This window comes from Strix aluco, chromosome 3 (assembly GCF_031877795.1).
Source record: "Strix aluco isolate bStrAlu1 chromosome 3, bStrAlu1.hap1, whole genome shotgun sequence".
Taxonomy (NCBI): Eukaryota; Metazoa; Chordata; class Aves; order Strigiformes; family Strigidae; genus Strix; species Strix aluco.
In genome coordinates this window covers 69893091-69918198 of record NC_133933.1, presented here as the reverse complement: position 1 = coordinate 69918198, position 25108 = coordinate 69893091, and the positions used below count along the sequence as shown (strand labels likewise).

General features: G+C 37.6%; 1 protein-coding gene across 3 annotated transcripts in view; it reads right to left on the bottom strand.

Annotated features, from left to right (window-relative positions):
• Positions 1 to 25108, bottom strand: part of MOXD1 (monooxygenase DBH like 1) — a 55390-nt gene that overhangs the window by 9596 nt on the left and 20686 nt on the right. For all 3 annotated transcript variants that reach the window (XM_074820724.1, XM_074820722.1, XM_074820723.1), the window contains exons 5-9: positions 10452 to 10631; positions 8073 to 8175; positions 4839 to 5005; positions 3222 to 3413; positions 398 to 457 (exon numbers count right to left, since the gene is read on the bottom strand). In XM_074820724.1, the coding sequence (XP_074676825.1) occupies positions 398 to 457; positions 3222 to 3413; positions 4839 to 5005; positions 8073 to 8175; positions 10452 to 10631 (702 nt within the window). The remainder of the gene's footprint in view (positions 1 to 397; positions 458 to 3221; positions 3414 to 4838; positions 5006 to 8072; positions 8176 to 10451; positions 10632 to 25108) is intronic.

Here is a 25108-nt window from a genome sequence, read left to right as displayed (position 1 = left end):
AGTAAAAATCAATATGTAAGAACTGGCAACTACAACTTCAGGGGAAAATGCATAACAAGCTCATAAAAAAATTCATTAAAATATGCTGAATTTGCATGTTAATACATGTTATGAAGAAAGCACTCCTTATACTAGCAAAGTCTGATTTTTAAAGATCTTTTATGAGCTGGCTTTCTTATTTTTATAAACTAGTCCTATGAATGTCTTATGTAAGAGATCAGACTATGACCATAATAGTCCTGAATGACTTCAAAACCTAAGAATCTCTGAGAGGAAAGATAATACATAATTACATGCACACAGGCATTAGCACATTTTTTAATAACATTTTATGAAAAAGAATTTAGTCCCCAATATTATCTTTGTACTTATTTTGATCCATTCAAATTTTTCTTACCCATGTCATACGAATTCGGTCCACAGTACTGTAGTGACATTCTGTGATTAAATTATCCCCCTGAAACACAAGATTTAGGAAGTTCACAGTTCTGAAGTTTATCAACACCAGCTTCAGGTAACCACAGATGACAGCAAACACTTAAGAAACAAAGATCAGAGCAGTGGATACAACTTTTTGAAAGAGCAGAAGATTAATTAACTGGTGTATGTTAAGGCCTTGGCACTTAGCGTTCATATTATCTCAGATCCTCAGGGATCCCCCATGGATTTAAACAGAGTCTTATTAAGAGTCTTGTCTGTTTTATTAAAATAGCAATGGAGGTGCCCATCTATAATCCTATTTTCAGGAAGATTATATATATGTGGACGATGTATACACACGATTCTTGCTCCAAAATTCATCCAGTGCTGGATAGCTTTCTCCAGGCTAATTTATCCTGCCAACTTCAATAGAAATACTTGCCAAATGAGGAAAAGAAGATTTTCCACATCACAATAACAACTATTTATCTGCCAAGCCTGGGAGTAGAGGAGTGGCAGGCAAAGACTTAACCACATTGACAGATATGTATGAGAAAGGCTGAATACTTACCTTCTCAAGTACATACAATTAACTTTTTGCTGTCTTGACAAACTGGTCTACAGTTTTGTAGTACCTTTATTCACTGTACCTAATCAAATACAAATCTCAAAACCACCATGATAATCAAGTGGAAATTAAAATATTGAAGAACATAGCCAGATGTCAAAAATCTGATATTTTTGGGTAACTTCATATCACAAGGATGACAGAGGTTTATTTGCTTTGGTTCATTTTTTTGTACCATCATCTTCCCTTATCACCCATTGTATTAATCTTCCCTGAAAAAATCAGATCATCCTTCAAAGGCTGTCTCATTGCCACATCAGTGCTAGCACTAACTGTACTCCAGGCTGCTGGAAGAAGGTGCATCAACTTCATGTCGGCCAAATGGAGACGGAGGTTTCTGAAGCAGAGTGGACTGGCACAGCTTCACTGCTCCCAGTGGGAATATGCTGGTTTCCACCAGCAAGGTCTCCAGCTCTTGTGGCTTATGGACTGGATAACATTCATTAGAAGTGTTCCTTCTCTGAGATTAGATCTTTTGCTTCCAAATTCAGAAGAGAGTGCTAGTACACAAAGAAAACAAATAACCTGGACTCCATAAGCTGAATAGAAGGATACACTCTTGGAGGAGCTTGCAGAAGGTGGGAATAACAATAATTGATATGAAAATTTTTAATATTATTAGTTAATTGATTAGACTGTGGTCCAAATTACACCAGATGATGCACTGGTAATTTTACATAAAATGAAAACAATAAAAGGCATGAAAAAGTCTCACTTCAGCGAAAGAATTCCAGCTTCTACTTGAGCTGTCTTTTTAAAGTTGCTGATACTATCAAATACCTCTTTTAGTCTTTCTGCTGTCTGCTCCCTTTTGTTCTTGAATTTTAAGAGGCCTTTCTCTATAATCTGCATGGATTTTCCTAAAAATATTACAGGCTTTCTCTGCAAACCTGTCATCTTCTGCCAGCCCTCTTCCTAAACCCGTCAACACTTCTTTCCTGGAGGAGGTAACACCAGTTTGTCTTTGAAGTCCCTGTGGAGTAGAAGCAGTTGGACTTCAAAGAGTAAACGCAGCACCTGAACATCCAGGGTTTGCTGTAGAAATTAAATTAGAACATCAGCATTTTAGCTTCTTGCCTTTAAAGGACAAATATCAAAGTCTCCCAGTGTGGGAGAAGACACGTAAGAGAGAAGGGGACTTCAACAGAAGCCTGGAAGTTTAAACCATGGGGCTCCTAACTATACTTGAAGTTCAGTTGTTGCAATGGTCTTTTCAGCTTCCCTTTCCCTCCAATCGTAAACAAAATCCAGTTGCTTGGTATTTTGTATCTGACCAATTCCATCAAGTAAGGGGCTTGTTCACATGCTCCAGGACAAACACATCTCCAGCTGCCTTGCTGGCTAGATCTGGAGCACCCAACCTTTGCAGCACTAAATTTTCTGTCCTCAGGCCAAAGCTTAAAAACCAGATGCTGGCTGGAACTAACAAAAGATGAGTGAATAATTTTTAAATGAGTGACTCATCCAAAAATATACAGACTCTTTTCATGTAATACCTATGGATATCTACTGCTTTATGATATAATTGTAGTTGGGATTTTTCTAAAAGTTATATTGCATTATTCTCACAAGAACAGCAGATAGAATTGCATGATTTCTTCTTCCAAAGAGTTTTGTTTACTAGTGAAACCTCATGTGGAACATAAGCATGGAGTTCTACTACCAACAACAAATAAAAACGTGAAACCAAGAGAAGACTTGGCTGATTTGTAGACGTGTTTGCAAGGCTGGATACTTGCTGTGTGCAGATACTCAGGATGTGCTACTTGGTTTCAATGGCTCCATAAAGCCATGCGGTGGCATTTCCAATCTTCAGCTGGCTGGATGCACAAAGATGGCACAACCAGGCACATGTGTGATTTTATAATCTGCTTTGTTCAAACATTTGTGATAGTAAAGTTCAAATCAAATAATTGTGAATACCAAACACAGCTAAAGAATAGCTTGAATTGATGGGCCAAGCCAGTTCTGTAGTGAATTGGGTGGACACTCCTGAGACACTGCAACTTTAATGCATTAGTAACTCTGTGATAAGTGGAAAAATTAACAAAACATTAAGAATTCTATGATTCTATGATAAGAAATTCTGTAGCAAAATTAATCCTAAATGTGAGTAAATGTTAGGCACGCGATCTGTTAAACACTTTCAGGGAAAGAATTAAGAGTGTCATACGGGCAAGATGGTTCTTTCTTCTTTCAGATACTGAAACTCCTGGAAGTTGAAGTCAAACTCATCGTCATAAGCAAGCAGCTTCTGCTCCTCGCCATTGTGGAAGTGGCGCATCCTGATAGCTCTTCCAGCAAGATGAGCATGAAGAAGTACCGCAAACACATGAATCCCAGCAGGTCTCTCAGCACCTAGAGCCTGGCCATGGGAAACCCACACCATTAGTGTGCCCTGATGCAATTCAATGTAATGTACATTAGAATGTACAGAGTGGAAATACATTAATGAGTGTATTTTATATTCCCTCAGTTTACAGCAAAATGCAGTTTGGAGCAAAAGCAAATCTGTATGTGAAATTAAGGTTTTATATACAAAAAAGGCTAGGTTTTTTTCTGTGGTTTTTTTAAATAAAAACATGTTTTTATTCCTAATGCAACAGTTTTTATGAAAATCAACCAGACTGCAAATAATTCTCAATAGATTAAGACTTTCAAGGGAATTATACAAAAACCTACACATTATTTAAGTGCTAATGGTTGATACAGATGAATGTGGATGTTTATTCTGAAAAAGAATTTCTATGCAGTTATGAATTACGTTATCATCAATATTGTGCAAAAAGAAGCACTTTGAATTAAGAGACTGTAATTATAATATGCTCTTCTTCCCTTCTTCAGGTCAACTGGTAGTGAAATATTGTAAGTTTACATCTGAAACTTTTTTCCAAGTCAAAAACATTTTAAAATTAACTTTTCCAAATTGACACAAATCTGACATCACTCCCATTCCAGCTGCGATATATGGATCCAAACTTTTGGTATGCTAAACTTTTATTGTTGTTTAGAACCTAAACTGTTATCACAATACCTTTCAAGTACAGCCTTAAGGTCAGAAACTTCATGATAATAGATTACGCAAGTGTTTTTAGGCTGAAAAATGCTATGACAATTTGCAACATTTAACACCACCAAGATCAAATCTAAATTCCATATTTAATTTACCATTCACTCTAAACCACATCATAAAAGCATTGATTCAAACATTCTCTACAAATTACAAAATATACGAGAATCTCCCATGATACATTAGTCACAGATTTTAGACAATGCTTCCATTATCTGTAGAGATATTTAAATTACCTTAATGAAACCAAGTGTTTAATAAATGCATAATTTTTTACTTTGGGCCATACAAAAAAATCTGTTCATGTCTTTAGTTTCTGTTGGTCTAAGAATACCTTTCAGACTTTCACTTCACCATTAGGAGCCCTTTGCACATGCACAGATCTTAATTAGTCTCTCTCAACATTTTTTCTCAGCTAGCTATTCCTGTCTATTAACAGCTTTGCCATCGAAAGCAATGCATGCTTATATATTGAACACACAATTAAAACATCACAAGCACTGTGTCATCCAGTACTACTCATAGCAGGAAAGAAGCCTGAATACTGAACACCCCAAATACCCAGATCAAAAAGACTCAACATTCTGGAGGGCAGCATGTAGCAGATGCCTTTGCTCACATGTCTTTAACCAGTAACTATCAATCTTTCCAAGAAGTTAAAGTGTCTGTCCAAAACTATTTCTAAGAATGAAAACCAATAGATTCAGGCAGGAGACATACCTCTTCCAGACATTCCAGCGTGCAGTGACCCTCTGACACAAATTCAGGCATGCCTGGTGGGATATTGTGGAAGAGGCTGACCCAAAGACCGGCTTCAATAACCCCAGCATCGTATTTCCTTAAAACCGGAGTATAAATTAGCCTCAGACCAGAGTTATCTATCAAGCCTGCAACAAAAGAACACAGTTAGCATGGCTGTTTTAAATGAAAAAAAAAAAAAAATTCAATTGTTTCACATTTTTCAAGGCTTGTCTTAATTTTTCTACATGAAAACCAAGGATAAACTTCAGTATCCTGGAAATGAGTCAAGCCATATGCAGGAAGTAATAAATAGGGGCAGCCCACAGGAGGGTTGTTAAACATGGTATCTTGATATCTGTGCTGTTCAGATGTGAATGAAAAATGTGTGCTGTCTGTAGATGCCATGTCCCTTCAGCTAAGTTATCCTACATGGACCTCAGAGAAAAGCAGTTAGATCACAGGCAGAGCAGACTATACAAGGAAGTATAAGACCTCAAAAGGTTCCCTGTACAATTTTCAAATGAAATATTTAAAGCACAGCTTAAAGTTGTGGGTTTTTTCTGTAAAGGTTTCAAGCCATGTGTTGTCTTCTACTTGTGAATTTATTGATTCTTTCACCTTGAGCCCTAACATTAATTATATTTTTCCTTTGTTTTGGATTGTCTGTCACATTACAGCATACCTCAGATGACCAAATACATGCCTTTTACAATCTCCCCAATTAAAAGATCATCAACTAAACATGAAAATTGGCTTCCTAAATTACAGACTTGAAGATAATACCAGCACCTTGAGTAAAGTAGACAGGAGAACTACAGAGGATTTTAATGCTGCACTCACTCTCAGACTTCTCTTGATTTCAAAAAGCTGTTTAAAGAACCAAAGCCTGCTGTGAAAAAGTTGAGGTTTTAAGGGTCAAAATGATATGAATCTATTTTGTGTACCTACATGTTTAGCCATATGTGTTTGCTTGTGTATCTATTCATAATTTATGTTGCCTCCATCATCTAAATGCTTATAATTATTTCTCTACTAGCCAGATTTATTAGGCAAGATATAAGTAAAAAACAAAGATTAATTTGTGTTGCACAAGCCCTGCATTCTGTTAGTTCATCTGCTACCTTCTTTCTTGTCCATTTTCAAATTTCAATTTTGAAAATTAGAAATGCAAAAAACATACCAAGTATCTCAGAGAAGGAAAGAGGCATCCTAGTGACCTATGTTAGTCTTCTAAAAAACATAACAGACATAGCAGTGCCTGAAACCAACTTTTACATCAATATGAAATCAGCAGGCTATTTTAAGATAAGCAAGTGACAGAGGGACAGAGCAGGGACTAAGTTACCCAGTCACTAAAATACCTAATACAGAGTAATACACAATTATTAAGGACAAAGGATATGAACTATGTATAGCCAATTAAGAGTGGTAACCGACTATAAGACATTCTTCAATATACAAATTATGACATTTCAGGTTATATATACTGTCTCACAACATCCTAACTTTAAAGTGTTTGGGAATCCATACTCATTACCTTTCTGAAGCTATTTGTACAATCTCATCAACCTGAACTTTTCCTTTGTGGTAGTTTCCCTTGAAGCTTGTTGCTAATATCTAAATGCCAGGAATTTTTATGATATGTAAGAGTTTTTGATACACAACCTCAAAAGAGGCCACCTTTCAAATGAAAAGTGAATATTAAGGATTTCAGAAACAGAAACACTCAAAACCAGCCATGTTAGGAGCAGTTCAAACATTTTTGACTCTAACTGGGAGCCTACGTTGACTACCAAGCTCAGTCACTTAGGAAAGCATTGCCCCAGATCACAACAAGAGGCTAACAATGCAGCCTTTAACCGTAAGACACCAGCTGGGAAAATGCAGATGCCAAAACGCAAAAACAAAGGTGACCCGGTGGTAGATTTGCTGTTGTGTCAGGAGGACTCACATGCCCCCACCTGAAGAAGATGGAGCACCCCAGTCTACTCCCTCACACTCCTGGCACAATCTTATACCATGTATTTTGTCAGGGAGGAGAGAAACTTGACCTAGATTACAGACACCCTGCTCTGCTTATGCTGTCTGAATTTCCCCAGGTCTTTGGTGAGACCCTGTGTTCACCTGGGACTGTCCCAGGAAAGGCAAAATTGGCCCCATTGCTTGAAAAGGGAATGAAACATTATTGATTCCCAGTTTTTGTATGTGCCACTTGAACTAAAACAATGGTATCATACAGCACAGTTGGTTAAAATAAAATAGCGAATTTAGGGACACAACAAATTCAGAAACAGTTTTTCTGCATGCAACTTCTCAGGCAATATTTGATGGGAAAGTGTGCAACGTCAAGGATGCAAATGAAGTTTACTGTACCCCATGCAAATGTACATGCTGAAAGGAGTCTGTCATTAAATAAAACAATTTCGAGATAATACATCTAGTACAACACAAAGAGGGGGAATAACATTAAGACAGAACATCATAACCCACACAGAGGATTTTATTTTAACACATCGGGGTGTAAAGAAAGGCCAATACACTGTACTGCACTGGATTTTATTCAGTCCATATATAGAAATCACCAGGATATTCTCAGGTACAGTAGCTCAATAAACTTTTGTTTCAGAACAAAAAGTATCTTTCCAAAAATCAGCTTCAAAGTTCCCTAGATATTCTGGGGCTCCCTGGTTTCTTCCCTTTGCTTCCTCTATATATAAATGAATTTTAGAAAGAAAAATTGAAAAACACAGTTATAAATTAAAAGCTTATCTTTTAAGGTAAACTTTTACCCAGTGAATGTTCTAGCAGGTCGAGTCTACACAAAGTGCCCACAGTTCAGGTAGATGTCTTAAAAAAATTAATAAAAGGCTCATTCCCTCTATTGGTGTCTCACAGTCTGGGTACTGTGCTGCTCTCTCTCAGTCATTGGATTTCCCAGCAAAAGGAAAGGAGAGACAGATAACATGAAAAATGTAGTGATAAAAGGAGTTATATCCACCTGGTCCACAATTCTTTGTATATCTGAATCTCCCACTGACTTCAGGTCAAGCTTTTGAGTGCAGTGAGAAAAACACTGGGAACCAGAAACTATTGAACAGGGAAAAATAAGCCTCAGCTGTGTATTTGCTCTGTTTGCTGTGCATGCAATAAGAAGCACTTGTGTCTAAAACATTTTCCAATCTTGCATGTTTTAAAGAGTGTAAGGATACAAACCTTCTGTGTACGATGGATTGTCATAATGCACCTCCATAAGAACGAACAGAGGGTCAGCTGCTGTGCCAATGGATAAGCCAACGTGAGGAGGGTAGGTGAAGCCCTGGAAATCAACACATGCATACAGAGTTAAGGTATTTTGCCATGACTAAGAGTTACTTTTTTTTTTTATAAATAGATTGACTTTTTTTTTTTTTGCAATGATGCAATCATATTAATGAGAAAATTTACAAAAGTAACTTCTTTCAAAACTTTCTGAACATGACACACTCAATGCACTAAATATGTCAATATAAAATAGTAGATCCTGTGCTTGTTAGAGGATAAAGCCCTGAGCAAACTGGTCTGACCTCATCACTGACCCTGCTTTGAGTAGGAGGCTGGACTAGAGACTTCCTGAGGTCTCTTCCAACCTGCATGATTCTGTGATCTTATGATTATTTATCTCGTATTTACTGCTTGAGTGGAAAAGAAAAATTGCATTGTAAATGTATAAACACTGCATCATCAAGTAGTTAGTCCGACAATAAAACCCTTATGAAAAAGTGAAACTACATTTTAAATGTTCCCAGTTTCTAAAAGCAGCAATTTCCAGGGAATACTGAGTTTGTACATAATTAGGTTGTTTTTCCTGCACAAATGACTGCATTCTAAGTAAAATGATCTGAACAATAAAGACGGTCTTCATGGCCACATTTACATTAGCAAGGCATGCAGTGCAAAAGAAATAGGTCTGTACAGTGCAACAAATTGTGCTGGACCCACTGTCCCGAAACAATGCTCCTTTGGACAAGCTCTGGTCAGACGCCATACACCTAACCCCATTTATTGCTGGGAGCTGCTGGGTTCACCCCTGCACATTCAGTTTAACTTCATCCCAAAGCAGGCTGTGCAAGTTCCCAAAACACTCATGATGATAAATAGAGCTTCATAAGTGGGGATAACTGGGAGATTTACTTCAAAAGCCCACTCCTGAAACAAACCAAAATACCAGTATCTTCTAAGTGAACTCTACGAAATTCACTTATAGGAATTAATCTGCATAATTTTATAGTATATAGCTAATATTTTAATATGCAATTTGAGATTCTAACTTTCTGAAATGTCCAATTTGAGATCCCAACTTTCTGATGCTTGATGGACATTAATGAACTATTCATAGTATATAGTAATAAATATTTTCACCTCTGTTCTATGTAAGGGCAAACTGAAGTAAGTGAAGTGAGTACTCCAGTAAACCTGAACGTAACACAGATCTGTCAGATTCCTCTCTATAGATCATTACCAAGGGGATCATCCTTGCAAAAGCCTCCATAGTGCTTGTCAAATGATAACTTATTTATATTAGTTTTTTTATTTCACTTAGATTAAGACAGTTGAAAGTACAAATACTAGGTCAGAGCATAGCCGATGGCGAAAATGCACAAAGCATACATCAAGGATAATGTTCATAGGGGATTAAACTTCTTTTGATGAGCCTGTGTAGCAGCTCTGGCTTCCTCACACCACAGCACTCGAAGATGGTTTTGGACTGTGGGCTGGCAAACGAAGGCTCTAGAAACTATCACCACCCTAGTCTCTCTGCACCCACAGCATCATTTGTGTGGGCACGCAGTGAATCAAGGACATAAAGAAGGGGTGGGATTCTTTTGGCAGTAATGCTGCCTTATGTCAGCTGAAAACATTAACTGCAGCCTAAATTAACATATGAAATAAGCTGAAAACACAGCCTGGGGTCAACACGGCATCAGATTGTGCTTTCTGTAGGTATGCCCCATTGCCATGAGTAAAGTGGTCCTTGTGTTGGCTCTGCACTGACACAGGATCACTCCTACACTGAAATGATGTCTCTTTGGGTCTAGTAGAAAACTTCAGAATGGTATGCCTGAATGGGACAACACTGTAACCAGGTCCTGGTAAGGCACAAAATAAATTAAATCTATTGTCTAACTTCATTTGCAAAGTCTTGCCTCCGTGTTTTTTATGAAGTTACCTACAGAGAATGCTTTTCTTTCTGTCATTCTCCACTGGTAGCAGACACTGGTCATTGCTGGCAGCAGTGTATTTCCATCCCAGATGGGACAAGCTGATACAGCAGCAGACTTCCATGCTCCCAAGCCATCTTTCTTCCCCTAAGGCATCAACTCTCTCTATACTATTTTCAATACTTTAGCTTGTCACTCAGGATGATCATTGTATTTCATACTTAAAAGACCAACAAGAAGTTGAGGAGATACTGGTGATAAGACATTTTTGGATTGTGATTGTGCACCCTTAAAAACAGACAGATTCAATAATCACTAATATACTAGGAGGAAGCTTCATTATGATACACACCCTCCTAAAGTCCCATTGATGCTAGAGAGCCATTCATCCTACCTCTCCTCCAATGGCCCAAGCAAAAATGACCGTCTCACATGTGAGAAAAGAGTCTGGCATGTTGGGGTGGTAACATTCATGCCCGTAGTCCAGCACACTGTCATTCAAATTGCTGCTGCACTGGTAGAGCAGGATATGGTGCACCAGGTTCTCATGGCCTTTCTGGATCAATGGCTCAACCTGTCAATGTTAAAATGAAAAAGAAAGAAAACACATCTCAGATGTGACTATTTCAATGCAGGTATGCAGACAGAACTCAAAATTATATGGTGCATTTATTTTTAAAGAGGAAACTTGACATTAGATTGTAGTTAGGTTGAGATGTTACTTCAGCACTCTGTAACCCCAAGCATTGAAAACTTCATTGCCAAGTGCATCGATGGGGGGCAGGAAGATGATGCCTTGATGAAACCTCTGTTGCCATTTGTCTTGTCTCTCTCTCCCACCCCCATCTTGCACTGTCACTTGTCTTTCTCCCTGCCCAATACTTGTTTAACCACATTCTGGCATGAAGGGGATATAAACCAGCTGAAAGTGTGTTCAGATAAACCTGCTCGGTGTCTGAACTACTCATAACTTTTCATCTCTTTTTCTGCCTCTTTTGTACTATTTCAAGCTAGAGCTGCCCACAGATTCTGTACATCTAGGGTGAGCCTGGAGGTATACCCACATTCCTCAACTGCTCAAGAAGGACTTTGAAATTTTTTTGACATCTACAAGAAATCAGAATTATTTTACAATCTGCTCAGTTATAAAGACTTTATTAACATGAAGTCGTTCCTAAGAGGTTGGGTGCTCCAGCCTGTTTATGGCAGTGATGAGCTGGAGGGGCTGTCAGGGGTGCCCGAGTGCCCCCAGTATAATTTGACTACCGAACTTCAGGGTAGGCTGAAATGATTTATTCCCATATAACACTGTCTGTTTGGATGGATGATGTTAAATCATCTCTGTCAGAGATGACATCCCTGGGGCAAACATGAATACTTCTGAGAAAAATTATTTTGCTTTTCAAAAAGATCATATTCCACAAAATATCAGCATATAGAAGATAGTATTAAAATGAAAGTAGCTTTTCCCTTGGTTTTGATTTCAAAGATTGTGTCCCATTCTATCGTATCTACCTTCAAGTTGAATAAGATAAGCATTAATATTTTCACAAGAAAAGTAAAGCTTTGGAAATGGAACTCTTAAGGTGTAGGGTGCCATGCAGTATTACCTTTTAATATTAGGTAAGAGAAAGAGGCAAAAAATGTATATAAATCCTAACTTTGCATCCATTTGTTTTGCAAGCACATGAACCCCAGCTACCAGAGGACCAGAACAGGGTAAGCAAGAACAGTTTATTACATTATTAAAATATTGTCAGCACAATATTGTTACCAGAAATTTATCTCTCTGCACTTTGTTCAAGCCACTAAACCAATTACAAAAGAGGAAGGTCAGGAAAAAGCAAACAGAGCCTGTGCATATCAAGACCACCCTCATTGATATGAATCTGCAAAATACCATTGAAGTCGGGCTCTCAGGGAGTCAAGCTGCTGCTGAGTACCTGTATGTCTGTCCAAGAAGTGCACAACCGAAAACCACCCACTTCACTGCGCTTAGAAGTGAATGGAAGGATGCCAACTTACACGGATGCACCAAAGTTTTGTTCTGATGGGAAGAATGAAGTACTTCACAAGAGATCTTCTGTACTGTTCTCAGTAATCCCTATTTTAGTTAGTGTTACCATCATCATGAATTACTGTACTATGGAATTAAAAGGTATTTTTGAAGGAGATAAGAATCCGTTTTTCCACCAGATAAGAATTTATTCCCAAATATATCAGACTGGCTGACAAAGATTCAGAAATCCATTTCAGCTTGTTGTTGATTCTTCCCTCTGCTCAGTCATATACCTGCATCCCAATACTGCAGAACCAAAACACACTCATATCATGGCAGCTTATACATTAAATAGCAGTATATATCTCAAAAATTCTGAAGCTCTACATAATGTATAGGTTAGTCAGGGAAATGGTTATGAGAATATTATCCCCATATCTACCAAGAAAAAAAGAGTATTTTTTGTCCCAACATGTGATAGTTCTGCCTGCTGCTACAAGATCCCAGCACCTGCTGTGCTTACAATCGCTACTTCAAAACCAACTTCCCTTCAAAACAATGGGACATCACCAAAATTAGAAACTCACATCCTGTCATCAGTTTTTAGTGTCATTACCTAAACAATAACAGCACTTCAAAAAGCAGTTTTGTTCAGCTTTCTTTAGTGAAAAAAAGAAAAAAAACATAGAACAAACACTTAAGTATCTTTCCGATGCATCTTGTAGAACAACTTATATTCTTCAGATGCACAAATAAATAATGAAAAGCAGCAACGAAGTTACACTTTTTACACATTTTTATTACAACTTGGTTAAAGAGGTGATGCCTTTCTCTTTCCCCTTTTAAACAAAGAGAGAAAAAAAAAGAAGAAAATATTAGGAGTGGTCAAAAATCTAGGAAAATCTTAGGAAAATCTCATTAATCACAAATTGTTCATTTCCCAGAAATGCATAGAAATATTTTAATGGCCATGTCCCTAAGGCTCACAGCATCATTTCCGATTGAACTTAGAGAAGGAAGAGGTGCAGTCTCCCTAGAAACTTTAGGTTCCCTTTCTCTGATCTAATGAATAGCTAACTGTATTTACTTACTAGAATAACTTCAGCAGAAAAGAAAATTAAAAAATAGTATCTCATTCTCTATTGTAGTGATTAACTGGAGCATGGATTTAAACATGCCATTCTACATCCCAGGTGAGTGCTGTCCTATTTACTCAGCCATTTGTTAGTTTAGTTTATAGACTAAGTCAGTTATTTAGGCTGCCTCCCTCTTCCTCTCTCACTCTCCACAAAGAGCATCTGTACAGCTTAGTTTGCTCCAAGCTGAAAAGAAATTCCAAAACCTCTTTTTTTTTTTTTTCAAATAAACAAAATTCTTGTTTTCTGGCCAGCCTTACAAACAATGATGAACAATGACCAAGTTTCTCAAACATGAGGCCAAACTCAGCAAATCACTGATGCATTTAAAAGTGTACATAAGTAGTCCCAGGTGTAAAATTAGTTGCTAGAGCAGGTATCTACAATTAGATATCTAGATCAGGGTGGCCTGGTTTCCAGAGTACTTGTAGCCTCAATGAATGATAACACAATTTGCAGGGCTCATCTCCTATAAGGTTATTCCTATTTATACAGATCTTTATTAGTCATGATCCCTAACTATAGGTATTCATTTTTAAAATGTGGACTGTGTAATGCACACATTCAAAGTTTCCAGTGTTTGTAACCTTTAAAACATAAAGGTTTTGGTTCTTTGATAGTCTTTAATCCCCAAATCACACAACAGAAAGCTAAGCTAAGGTCTACTTTTGCAGGTCTCCAGACACAATAATAGTGGACCAACTCTGTCTTGTTAATTTGTCCATGACTGTCTTGTTAATTTGTCTCAGGAAATAGGGCAACTTTTAGAATATTTTTGAAAAGATAATAATTTATTGTGGTAAATTAGGACAAACAGTGAAATACAGAAAAAAAAAAAGTAAGAAAAATAGGCATAGTACACAATAGTCAATAAACTCCGTAGACTTAAGGTAACGATTAATTTTTATTTGGATTCTTATTCATACATAGCCTTGTTTACTCTGTTCTCATAGTGAAGGGGATTCTCAAATGACACTTTCAGCCACCAATAACTCAGTAATTTTGATGTGCTGCAGTGAAAATGGGAATTCACCTTTCACTTTCAAGAATGATGAGGAAACCTATGACTTCAAAATGTAGTTTCTTCCCCTGTCCTTGCTAATCCTTACCCACCTCTTGTTAGACAAGGGAGTCAAGAAAGAGATTGAAAGGAGACTGAAAGGGAATAGGCTTATAACTACCTATTTCTCTCCTTTTTACCTCGTTCTTTGAGGCTCATTTGTGACGCTTTCACTGTTGCTGACATGTAAAGAAGACCCAGCTGTCAGAGCTCATGTCTTTGCCATGTTGCGAATAAGCCTGCAGAGATACTGCACCACCAGGGCACCTCGGTGACTTCTTCCCCTGCAGGCAAAGTGCATTTTCTGCTTGACATTTCCCAACTGCCAGAGGCTCAGAGAACAAAAGCCTATATCCATCCTACATCAAAATGCCGAAAGCATTTGGGGCTGTAAAAAAAAAGTGCATGCACAACACACAGTCTCTCCTGCTTTTCATGAAACCTGCAGAAAGAAGCTCCTGTTTTATTATTCATGATGATTTGCTTTCTGAAACCTCTCTATATTTCTTGAAAACTTAGGTGAAAGATCTTTCTAACAGAGCACACCGACACACATGAACCTGACTTCCACTAATAAAGGTAGAAAATAATAGATGTACTATAATTCACTACCATGTCAAATCAGGGTTTCCAAAGAAGGAGGTATTTAAAATGCACCACATTCAAATGCAAAATGAAGACACTGACTTCTGCAACTAAAAGTATGGGTAACAGTTATGGTGTTTGGTTAGCATGACCTGTACTCATCAGGCAGGTTGAGAGATTTTACAGATCTCCTTTCATTATACTGAATCTCTTAGCACGTCTGAAAATACTGACTTTCAAAGAATATAGTATAACAAATTTTCAATTTATTATCAAGTTAAAACAGATAAGAAGTGTGCTTTCCATCCGTTAATTTAACAAAAGTCCCTGTCTAGTCAACAGACTGACATCACATGAACAAAGAAAATGCTTACATCTGCCAGTGCCAGGTTACTCAACTTCAATTTTACTCCCTCTCTTCTCTATTTCCTATTATCCCTTTACCTACTGCACAAACTGAACATACCATATGTCATTGTTTCTTAAAAAAACAAGTAAAAACTGTAACATAATAGAGCCTTGCGTCTCAAGCTGCTGATAAGCAGAGTCAAGATACTAATATATGATATATTAAACAGGATGAAAATGCAAACAGCTTAAACAGTCCAAGAAGTTAGATTCCCTACAAGGGAAAAATATCTCCAGAAACCTGGAAGTCTTTCTTGCTTATTCCTGTTTTTCTCCCTTTTTATTTGCTTTGCTTTCTTTGATGTTAACAGCTGTGGTTTGTTCTTCATGCCTGCTTGTGCGAATGATGAAAGTTAGTAAACTATATCCACAGTGACCCCATAGTGTCCCTGTTAGAAAATACAGCCCACTGAATGTCAGAAAACAAAAAGTTGACTTTATTTTTATATATGAAAATGGCAACAGGCTTTTGATCTTGTTGCAGTGATGCTTCTACACTAAAATGTCAATGAAAAATATGATTCTATTTTTTCCAGCTCAAAAGGTAGCTTCAACTTAATCTTACATTTTAGACACTGTGGAATGGTATATTACCATATAAATGGCTCTGAATAAGGCCACAGCCTTATACAACACCTTGTGTATGTAGCTGGTGGTGACACAGGAAAAAACATTATTCTATAGTCTCAAAATTGAGAGTAAAAATTTGACACAAGACTTTTGTCCTGTCACTGCTGCATCTAAGAGAGTTTTTAGTCTGCGGTTGGTTATTTTATTTATATGAGCTTGCCATGTCTCTGATTAACTCAGACTAAAAAGTGATGGTTGCAAAACTACTTGCTGAGTTTACCTGAGAGAATTCTTGTAGCAGAAGACCAAGTTATAGGGTCTCTGCCTTCTATACTCATCCTCAGGAAGAACTATTACCTTCTTACTGATTACTCTGGTCTTTGTACTTCTTTCACAAATGTGTATCATGTACATATATTGAAATATTTGTCTGACTTAGAAATGTTCTTAAAGGTAGACATGATGTATTCTTACTAGGAATCATCAAGATTTTTTCAGATTTTTTTTTTTTTTTTTGCTTTTCAAAACTCTAGTTGTGGAATGAACAAATATTTATCTAAAACATCTCTTTTAAGGTTTTAGATTTTTCTTCAGAAAAGTAAATACTTAGGATACTTGGTTTAATAAAGCCGGGTCTTTTTCAGCAAAAAACTCCATGTATTCCAGAAAGAACTCAATAATAAATAATATGGGTTTATTTTCATATAAATATTCTGAAAGAAAAACAGCAGTCATTTGCTGCCTAACAACCCAGAGGTGTGCTGCGCAGAAACTCAAGAGCTGGAAATATGCCTCTGAGCTGGGTAGGTGTTTAAGTCTATGACCCCAGGGCAGACCAGGATTTTAACCCTAACATCCTAACAGCTCTCTCATGTCAGTACAAAAGCCTGCCTAGGCCAGTGTCACATCTGGGACACTAATCTGCTGCAGACTTTCAGCCTGGAGTTCAGGCATCCCAAGGTCAGGCAGGGACCATACTCCCAGCACTCCCACACCACCCCATCTGTCAGAAAGCATTAAATTAATGCCACCAAATAGTTAGAGCTGAAAGAGATACTCCAATGCTCAGCTGGCTGCAGTCTAGTATGGACTAGCTGCCATAATCTTTCCTGAGATCAGCAGTATCATTTGCACGTACACAGCTAAGTGCCCATTCCTCACTGTACCATCCAGGTCCTAAATTCAGTCATCATTACTAACGAAGTCCTTTAAATTGCACTCTGTCCCAAGTGTTTCTGAGTTTATACTGTGCCGCTTACTTAGAAAGGTGTATATTTTGGTGAGTGAATTACAGGAGGCAGAGCAAAGCCACCATTCACTGATGGTCATCTATGTACAACAGACAGCATTACTCCTTAACTTGAATTGTCCTTCAAACATGAAAATGTTCACCCTAATTATTTTCATATACATTTTTCACATCTTCCCACTGGACAAAAATATAACCTGTGCAGTTAGTGACATATCTTGACTCTCGTATTTTAATAAAAAAGAGATGGAGATGAGAAAAAGGTCCAGGCAACAGCAACCATCCCCACCCCCAATCTTATAATGTGATTAGGTAAGGTTTCCTTGGAGGATGGAAATTTTCCAGACCAAAAATAGAGGTTGCATACAACTTAAGGCATTGAAATTCGCATGATTTTTCCTTAATATGTGTGGAGGTTTTTTTTTTTCCAAAGTGAGATTCAAATACAGAACATAATCCCAAGTTGAAATAACAGTGCTTATTTATTTAATTATTTATTTAAGCTATATTGTTGGCATTTGGGTTTAACTGGTTTTGGGTATATTTTAAAAAGCATAACAAAAATTCTAACATCACTGTGGAGAAAAAGTCCTTACCACATAAATGGAAAACCTTATTCAAGGCACAGATATTTCCTGTTCTTGGTGTAAAGAAAGAATTTGTTTACTCAGTGACTACGTTGTTCACTGAAGGCTCTTATTTAAGTTTTATTAGTATACCGCATTAAGAAGTAATTATCATACCTCCATTTTAAGCTGCAGAATTTTTATTGGAAAAGAATATGTACTGTCAGGTAAAAGTTACTGTTGCTGTGTTGTTAGCTTGGAGAAGAGGCTATATATCTAAATTCACACAAACCCTTCTATCCCCACATACTGCTGCTAATGATTACACTATACGTCCAGAATTTCTATAGGTCAGTGTGCAGAACAACTTAAATATTTTAATTAAGAAAGAGGAATCAAACAACACAATAACCAGTAAAACCAAACATTTAAAAATGAGAACTAGAAATGGGTTTAGGGCTTCTTGTTCTCTCTGACATCAAGTCCATTCCTAATTAATCACCTGGAACTCCGCCACTCATAAAAAGTTTCAGACTTTAAAGGCATGCAGTAATTTAGACTAAATCCAAAAGAAGTATACCTCAAAAAATATTCATAAAACATTGTTTCTGCCTGAGGTATGTCTGAAGATTTAAGATAATGCATATAGTAACAGTTAAAAAGTATAACCCTGAGGAGCAATCTGATAAAAAGCTCAGGTCAAGAAAAAACATGTTTCATTCAGTTACGCTTCCTGGCAATACACTCACTGCACTCCCAAGCAGCAGAAACACCGGCAGAATGGCTGTGGTATTCAGTACTGCCATAGTCCCTCAGCACAGTTGACACACTCCAAGCAGAATTAATCAGCAATTAATTAGCAACATCATTAGTTTCTTGTGAAAACAATATTGTAATAAAGTCCTATGTAACCAAGTATGTTTCAGATCTAAAGCCAAAATGGGTACTCTACAAAGAGTTTATATTTATTCAAGAGGAACATATAATTTGAATAGTAGCAATAATAAAGTCAATGAAGGTACTTTCTTTAGTTCATGAAATCACCATTCATGCACAGCGACGTCTATCAATTTCTTTGAGATGACAATGGAAGAGATTTTAAGTCTATTGTATAACTGTGAAACATTCTCTTCCATCATGTCACTTAATAACATTATACTTTTTCTCCTCCTGCTTGGGAGTGAACACTCAGCTTTGCCCAAAGACAGAGAGTGTGAGAATTTACAAGGTGTCTGTTTCTTTTTTTCACACATACTGGGGTATACTGTCAGGAAAAATGTTTTGTGACAAGGAAAAGCAAATTTCTGTGAAGAATTACAAAAGGGAACACACACAAGAAATACCTTAGTCATTTGGACACTGAGCTTCTACAGGAGTCACCAATCTGGACTCTCCTACACCTAAAGTTTGCTGAAGGGAAAGCATGGGATAAATAAGCACAAGGCTCGATTTTGACATGACACAGCCTCCTGAGTCAGAAGAACAAATCTCAGGAACTGTTTCTCATAACCCTCTGAAAATTTATATTTACAGGGTTAATATACAAACATGAGATGGTTTACAAAATAAGTGTGATTAGGTAATGCCTACATTAATACTATGATTTCCACATTTTCTCACCCCAAGCCAGATTCTGGTACCCTCGTGTAGGGCTCCAACACCCCTCAACAGCATCCACGAAGTTACACAACAAGGGCCATTTTTAGATAACATGGTTCTTTTGAAGTCACTTGAGAATAATGTATTAAAATTATACTGTATTAATTCTCTAGAAACCAAAAGTGTAATTGACGCTTCGTAAAACAGAGACACAGTTCCAGTCCAAGCAACTTTAGCAATAGTAATGGAAGGGTTACTGAACTGAGGGGATGGACAAAGGAGACTGAAGAGCATTAATTTGCTTAGATACTTATGTTTTCCCAGGTTATGGGGTTTTGGGGTTTTTTGTATTTTAGTTAGTTCCAAGATGTAAATTATTTTCATACAAGGTAAAACTTGACTTCAATCTTGGTGCAAAGAGAAACTGTTCACCATCTACCTATGGTTCAGTTGTCATCTGTGTGAATTTTGATGTCATGTATGCTATGTGTGGAAGTGGTAGAGTGATATTGTCTGACTGTTGTCTATGTATTTTTCCACTGTTATTAATGTTCTTTCCTTCTATTTTACCCCTGGGAGTCAATGAATCTATGCTCTGGATATAGCTGCAACTACTGTACATTGCAAGTGGAAGCAGAGATGGAGAGGGTTTCTATCATAACATCATTCTCTAATGCTGCGGTTGCAGAGTGAGAGGTGGGTATTGAAAAGAAATATTTTTACCAGTTAGATGGGAAATGAAATTTCTTCTCCATATAAATGATGTTGGAGCAATTAAATGTGGCCTTATAGAAAAGTTGCTTAAGATGCTACTATGTGACTTGTCTGAATTAGAAAGTTGATCTTAAGAAGCAATGCCAGGAAGTCAGTAGGACCGAGGTAGATTTGTTCTGTGATCCATCCAGACACTTGTCTCACACTGTGCAAGTCCCATCAAGTCAGATTTTACTACCCATGAACCTGCTGTTCTGGTATTTGCACAAAAGATGGCGTATAATTGCTCACTTAAGGCCCAATTCTACTCTGAAATATTTTATTGCTTGCTACAAGAAGTGTGGATTGGTTAACTGCAGACAATTCCTAGATATGTTTTTCTTATCTTTTCAGTGCACTACCTAATCACAGGCTTACTCTAAAACCATACACAAAGCTAAGGATGAGGAAGAAGAAACAAATACATGGGGCAAGACAAAATGGGCTCAATCAATAGTAATCCTCTCCTGAAGATCACCACAAAGACCTCAGAACTGGGAGGTGAAACTCAGAGAGTTTCACAAAAATTGTGCCCTCCCCTTCTCCATGCTCACTGTTGGTCATATTTTAAGTTAAGGCTGCTTTCATCTAACACTTGTATGTAATTAGAATTTACATAACTTCTGACTTCCATTTAACTAGAAAAATCACATAAAATACATATTTTTCAACCATGTGCTGGCATAGTCAATACATTGCCATAATGGATGAATGTTGTTTAAATTTAAAAAAAGATAAATCAAAGAAATTAGATTAAACTAATGAGATGTTCAAGTTTGCTGATGACAGAAATGAGGTAGATTATTTTTGCATACTAAGTATGGAATAAATAATCCAGCAATACCTGCATAGTTTAAGTATTCTTATTGTAAATATATGCAAGGGAAACGAAAGAAGACTACCGCAAAATCATATGTTCCACTAAGAAATATAAAGTTTGGTGTGCCAGTAAAATCTGTGCTCATATGTAGTTTCATCTTTGATCACAAAATGAAATAATGTATGAAATAATTTAGCAGAATATGAGAGAAGGCAGTATTTCTATTATTTCCTGAGACAGTTGCTTGAGAAACTTTTAATTTCCAGCCAGTTCAGTTATATGATTCTTTAACATGGCAAAGCCTAATGGGCCAATTCAGGCTTGCGCTGGAGAGACAGCCCTTCAGATCAAAGGGCAGATAGCTTACAAGCTCTGCAAGCGTAAGATGATCGTTTTGTTGCCAGTCTAATTTACTGAGGCGTAAACTGCTTTGCAGGGCAACATACAGGAAAATACAGAACGTTTGTTTATGTCAGGCTGCATGATGCAATTTGCTAGAGTTATCACATTGAGCAAAACATAAAAATTCAAGCCAGAGAACAACAAGCAGTTACTGTCTGCTATCACTCAAGTTAAAAATCAGTGCCCCCATTTAGGTACTGAAGGCTACAAGCTGCCCTTCTGGCTTTCAATCAGTCAGTCTCTTAAACTGGAGTCCCTTTGTATTTTCACACTGGGGTCTTTGGTATTACTAAAGCATTCCACTGTCCAAACGCAGAGTTACCCTTGGCAACAAGTTTTTTTGGAGTTTTTACTTCCTTATCAGAGATTGCCCCGAAACCGAACATGAAGATTAACTAGCAGCTGCTGGTGTGCTCTAATATAGGCCTTTCTTTAATTGAAAAGAGGCTCCCTTTTTCTAAGGAGATCAACAGTGGAAAACTTTGGTGCTTATATAAAAATATGCCCAATGTAACTCTTCTCAGCTAACGTTAAATAATTTTTTCTGGCGATACGCTTGGCCTGTGTTCATTAGTCACATCCTAAGTTCAGTGCCAAAAACTTACACAGGGTTGTGATTGAGAAAAATCCATTTTTCCTAAAGGCAAATTAAAGAGAAAAAAAAAAAAAAAAGTATTACTTTGCAATTTTTGCTCCTATCACAATCTCTTCTCTCCCCTGACCATTTTTTGATGGGACATGTCTCCCCTGATTCATCCATCTGAGAGCTATATATTTAATGCAGGCTGGTTATCTGGGTTCTCTCCTCTGTCAATGGAGAGGGAGAGCCTGAACCATACAGGGGATGCTTGAGCTCATGTATTTCAGACACCTCCTCTCGTATAATACAAATGGCTATTTTTGCCACTGTAAGGTCATTCAAGCAGCTGGCTCAGACCTGTAGATAAATCAAGTTAGATGAGAGGAAGCCCACCTTTGTGGTTGGAAATTTACTGTCTTTAATATGTTGCCCGAGTTTACTTTAGTATTCATGAGGTGTACTTAAGAGATACTGAATTTTGACCACATAGCCTAATCCCCAGCATGGGGCTTCTTCCCCATTTCAGCAGCGCTAAACCTGCTCGCTCCATTCTCATAAGCAGGTTCAAATAATGCACATGAAAGGAGTGCTTTACACAGGAATCCAAACATTTAAAAGCTTACAAAATGCAACCTACTATCCTCCCTTCCAACACCAAATGCCCTCCAAAACTGGGTGCCCCATTAAAAAGTTCTCTAACAGAATCTGAAGTATTTTATGCTCTCGAGCACAGCCACATTACAGTCTCTGCCAGTATTTCTCTGACTATACTAGTTTCAAAAACCCCAGAAAGTTTGGAAGTATAGGAAAATGAGTAATTCTTAGAGAAAATACATGTAGATACAGCTAAATGACCCTACTACCTAATTGTATTTGTTATTTTACATAAACTGTTTTTCCTGCTCTTATTAGTGAAATTCAATGTCTGACATATTTTTGTCTATGGGATTATTACTACTGAAGCCCAGGGAACTACTTTCCCTGAGGAAAACACAGTATATTTCAAAGAAATCAAGAAAATACAGAGGAAAAATTTACAGAGTGTTGAAACTAGCATGGACATGCTGTACACTGAAGCTGAAAAGCTTGATTATGGCACGTCTGGTATGTAGAATATACATACCATTCCTTCACCAGTATATACTGTAAATTTTCAAAAGTTTACACACAGCATTAAACAATTTGTAAGGTGTAGTGGGACACCACAGGTATAGAGAATTTACAGAAAATCTAGAAAGTAGGGGAAATACTGTATCTTAAGGTTTTTTAATTGCAGCAGAAAGAACAGTGGAGCACATGGGAGACCTGCGGTTGATGTGAAGTCAAAGTAATGAATCCTTAGGAGATGCAGTTATATTCTTAGCAATATAATTGAATTAAACTAACAGAAGACTTCGAGTATTGAAACTTAAACTAAATACAGTAATAAAAAAGAGCTGTGTCGGTAGATATGTAGAAAGATACATAAGTAGAAAGAGCAGTAAAAACAAGCTTTGAAGATAAAGCAAAAGCTGTATTTATTGAAATACTAGGAGGTGTTCCGCATGAACGTGGAACAAATTTTCACTTTCATGCCACTGGTAAGCATCTGCATGATGCCAGCTCACAGTAAGCAAAAAATAAATTCAGAAAATAGGCAGAAAAAAAGTCATCAACAAATACTCTTACATTCTGTCAAAGTAGAGAGACGTGTCAACACACACATATCCACACACACTGAAAATCATGAAAATCAGACATCTTGACAGTACAAGAATTAAAGGATTTCAGAAACTCCAGTGTGCTGCCACCAAATCATTTAAAAAAAAAAAAAAAAAAAAAGAGCAATAAGAGACTTTTAAAACAGGTGATTTACAAGAGGGAGGGTGCTGCAGAGACTCCTCTTCTCAGTGTGTGCTCCTTTGGGTAAGCACCTCTGGCTCCACAAGTGCCCACTCCCAACCCTGGCATGGCAGTAACTGTGCCTGCAAGGGCTCTCCACACCCGGGAGACAGAAACCTTTTCATGCAGAGGTCGGTGCATGGACATGCCTGTGTGCCTGTTCTACCAGTGGATCCCTCCCTCCCTCCCTCTGAGACGTCCTGCCAGAGCAGAGGTCCTTACCCAGGTCCAGTCAGTGAAACCAGAGAACTTACTTTAGGGATGCAATTAAGAGGCACACTCAGGACCAGTCAGAGTAATGATATTTACAGAGAACTGCAAAAATCCTAGCAAGAAATAACCTTAAATCCATCTCTGGAAAGTCTGGGCTAATAAATGGAATGCCTTTTTTTTTTTTTTTTTCTAAGAAAGCTCCTTCTGAGAAAGCTCCTGGCTAACTTCCGTATGTGAGAAAAGTAAAAATCCCTATGGCAGTAAGCCTGAGGCATATATCATAGCCTGAAGCTCAAAGCAGCAAAACAGGTCAATGCACACACAGCTGCAGGAGGAGTTTGCATCTAGGCAGTGATGTGCGCTCTCTCACATGAGGAGCAGCCAGGGTCCACCACTCCAGGACCACTGTGGAGCCATCCTGCAAACAGCTGATTTGGAGAAAGATGGTTGCCCGCTATTGCCTCCAGGCAATCCCTCTCATCTGTTCTGCATATTGTTATTTTCAAAATTGACATATTACCCTGGTAATTGGTTCCACTAACAAAAAACACATGGGAGGGAAAACCTGTAGAAGTTTAACAAATTTTCAAGCAGCCACCACCCAGTCAGGTAAGCAGCTTGAAGCTGAGGAGTGATGTACTCCATCAGAGTCACAAAACCAGTTTGGTGCCTGGTATTGGTTGTAATCTGGGTAACTCTTATCATTATTATGCCCAGCTATGAGAAATAATCTTATTTTATTTTACTTCTTAGCAGGCATAATGTTATTATGAGTTATTTCTCCAGGAGTTCCCGGAGACATCAGAGATCTTGTAACAGAAGGCATTGTAGGGACATGTATGAAGACACAGTCTTTTCCCTAGGGAATAAGTTTCAAGAGATATGAAAGAAAAGAAGACTAAAAAGAGAAGTCTTAACTCTGGCTGGGTGCTCCCTTATCACAGTGAACCTCTGTTTTTCATTGGCAAATACAGCATAAGGAGAAATTGCTTATCTATGACTTTCTTCTACCTATGAGTTGGCCACAAGATTACAATCTTATCTCTTGCACAATTTACATGTCATGCAGTGCAGCTTGATCAAGAACAGTCAATGAAAATATGCTGTTTCTCACTACCTGAGGTTCTTGGAAAGTAGCCTAAATATTATGTAAAGAGAAAGAAAAGACATAAAGTCTTACATAATTTACCTTCAACTGATTTTGAGATCTTTTATGCTAATTATTTCTTT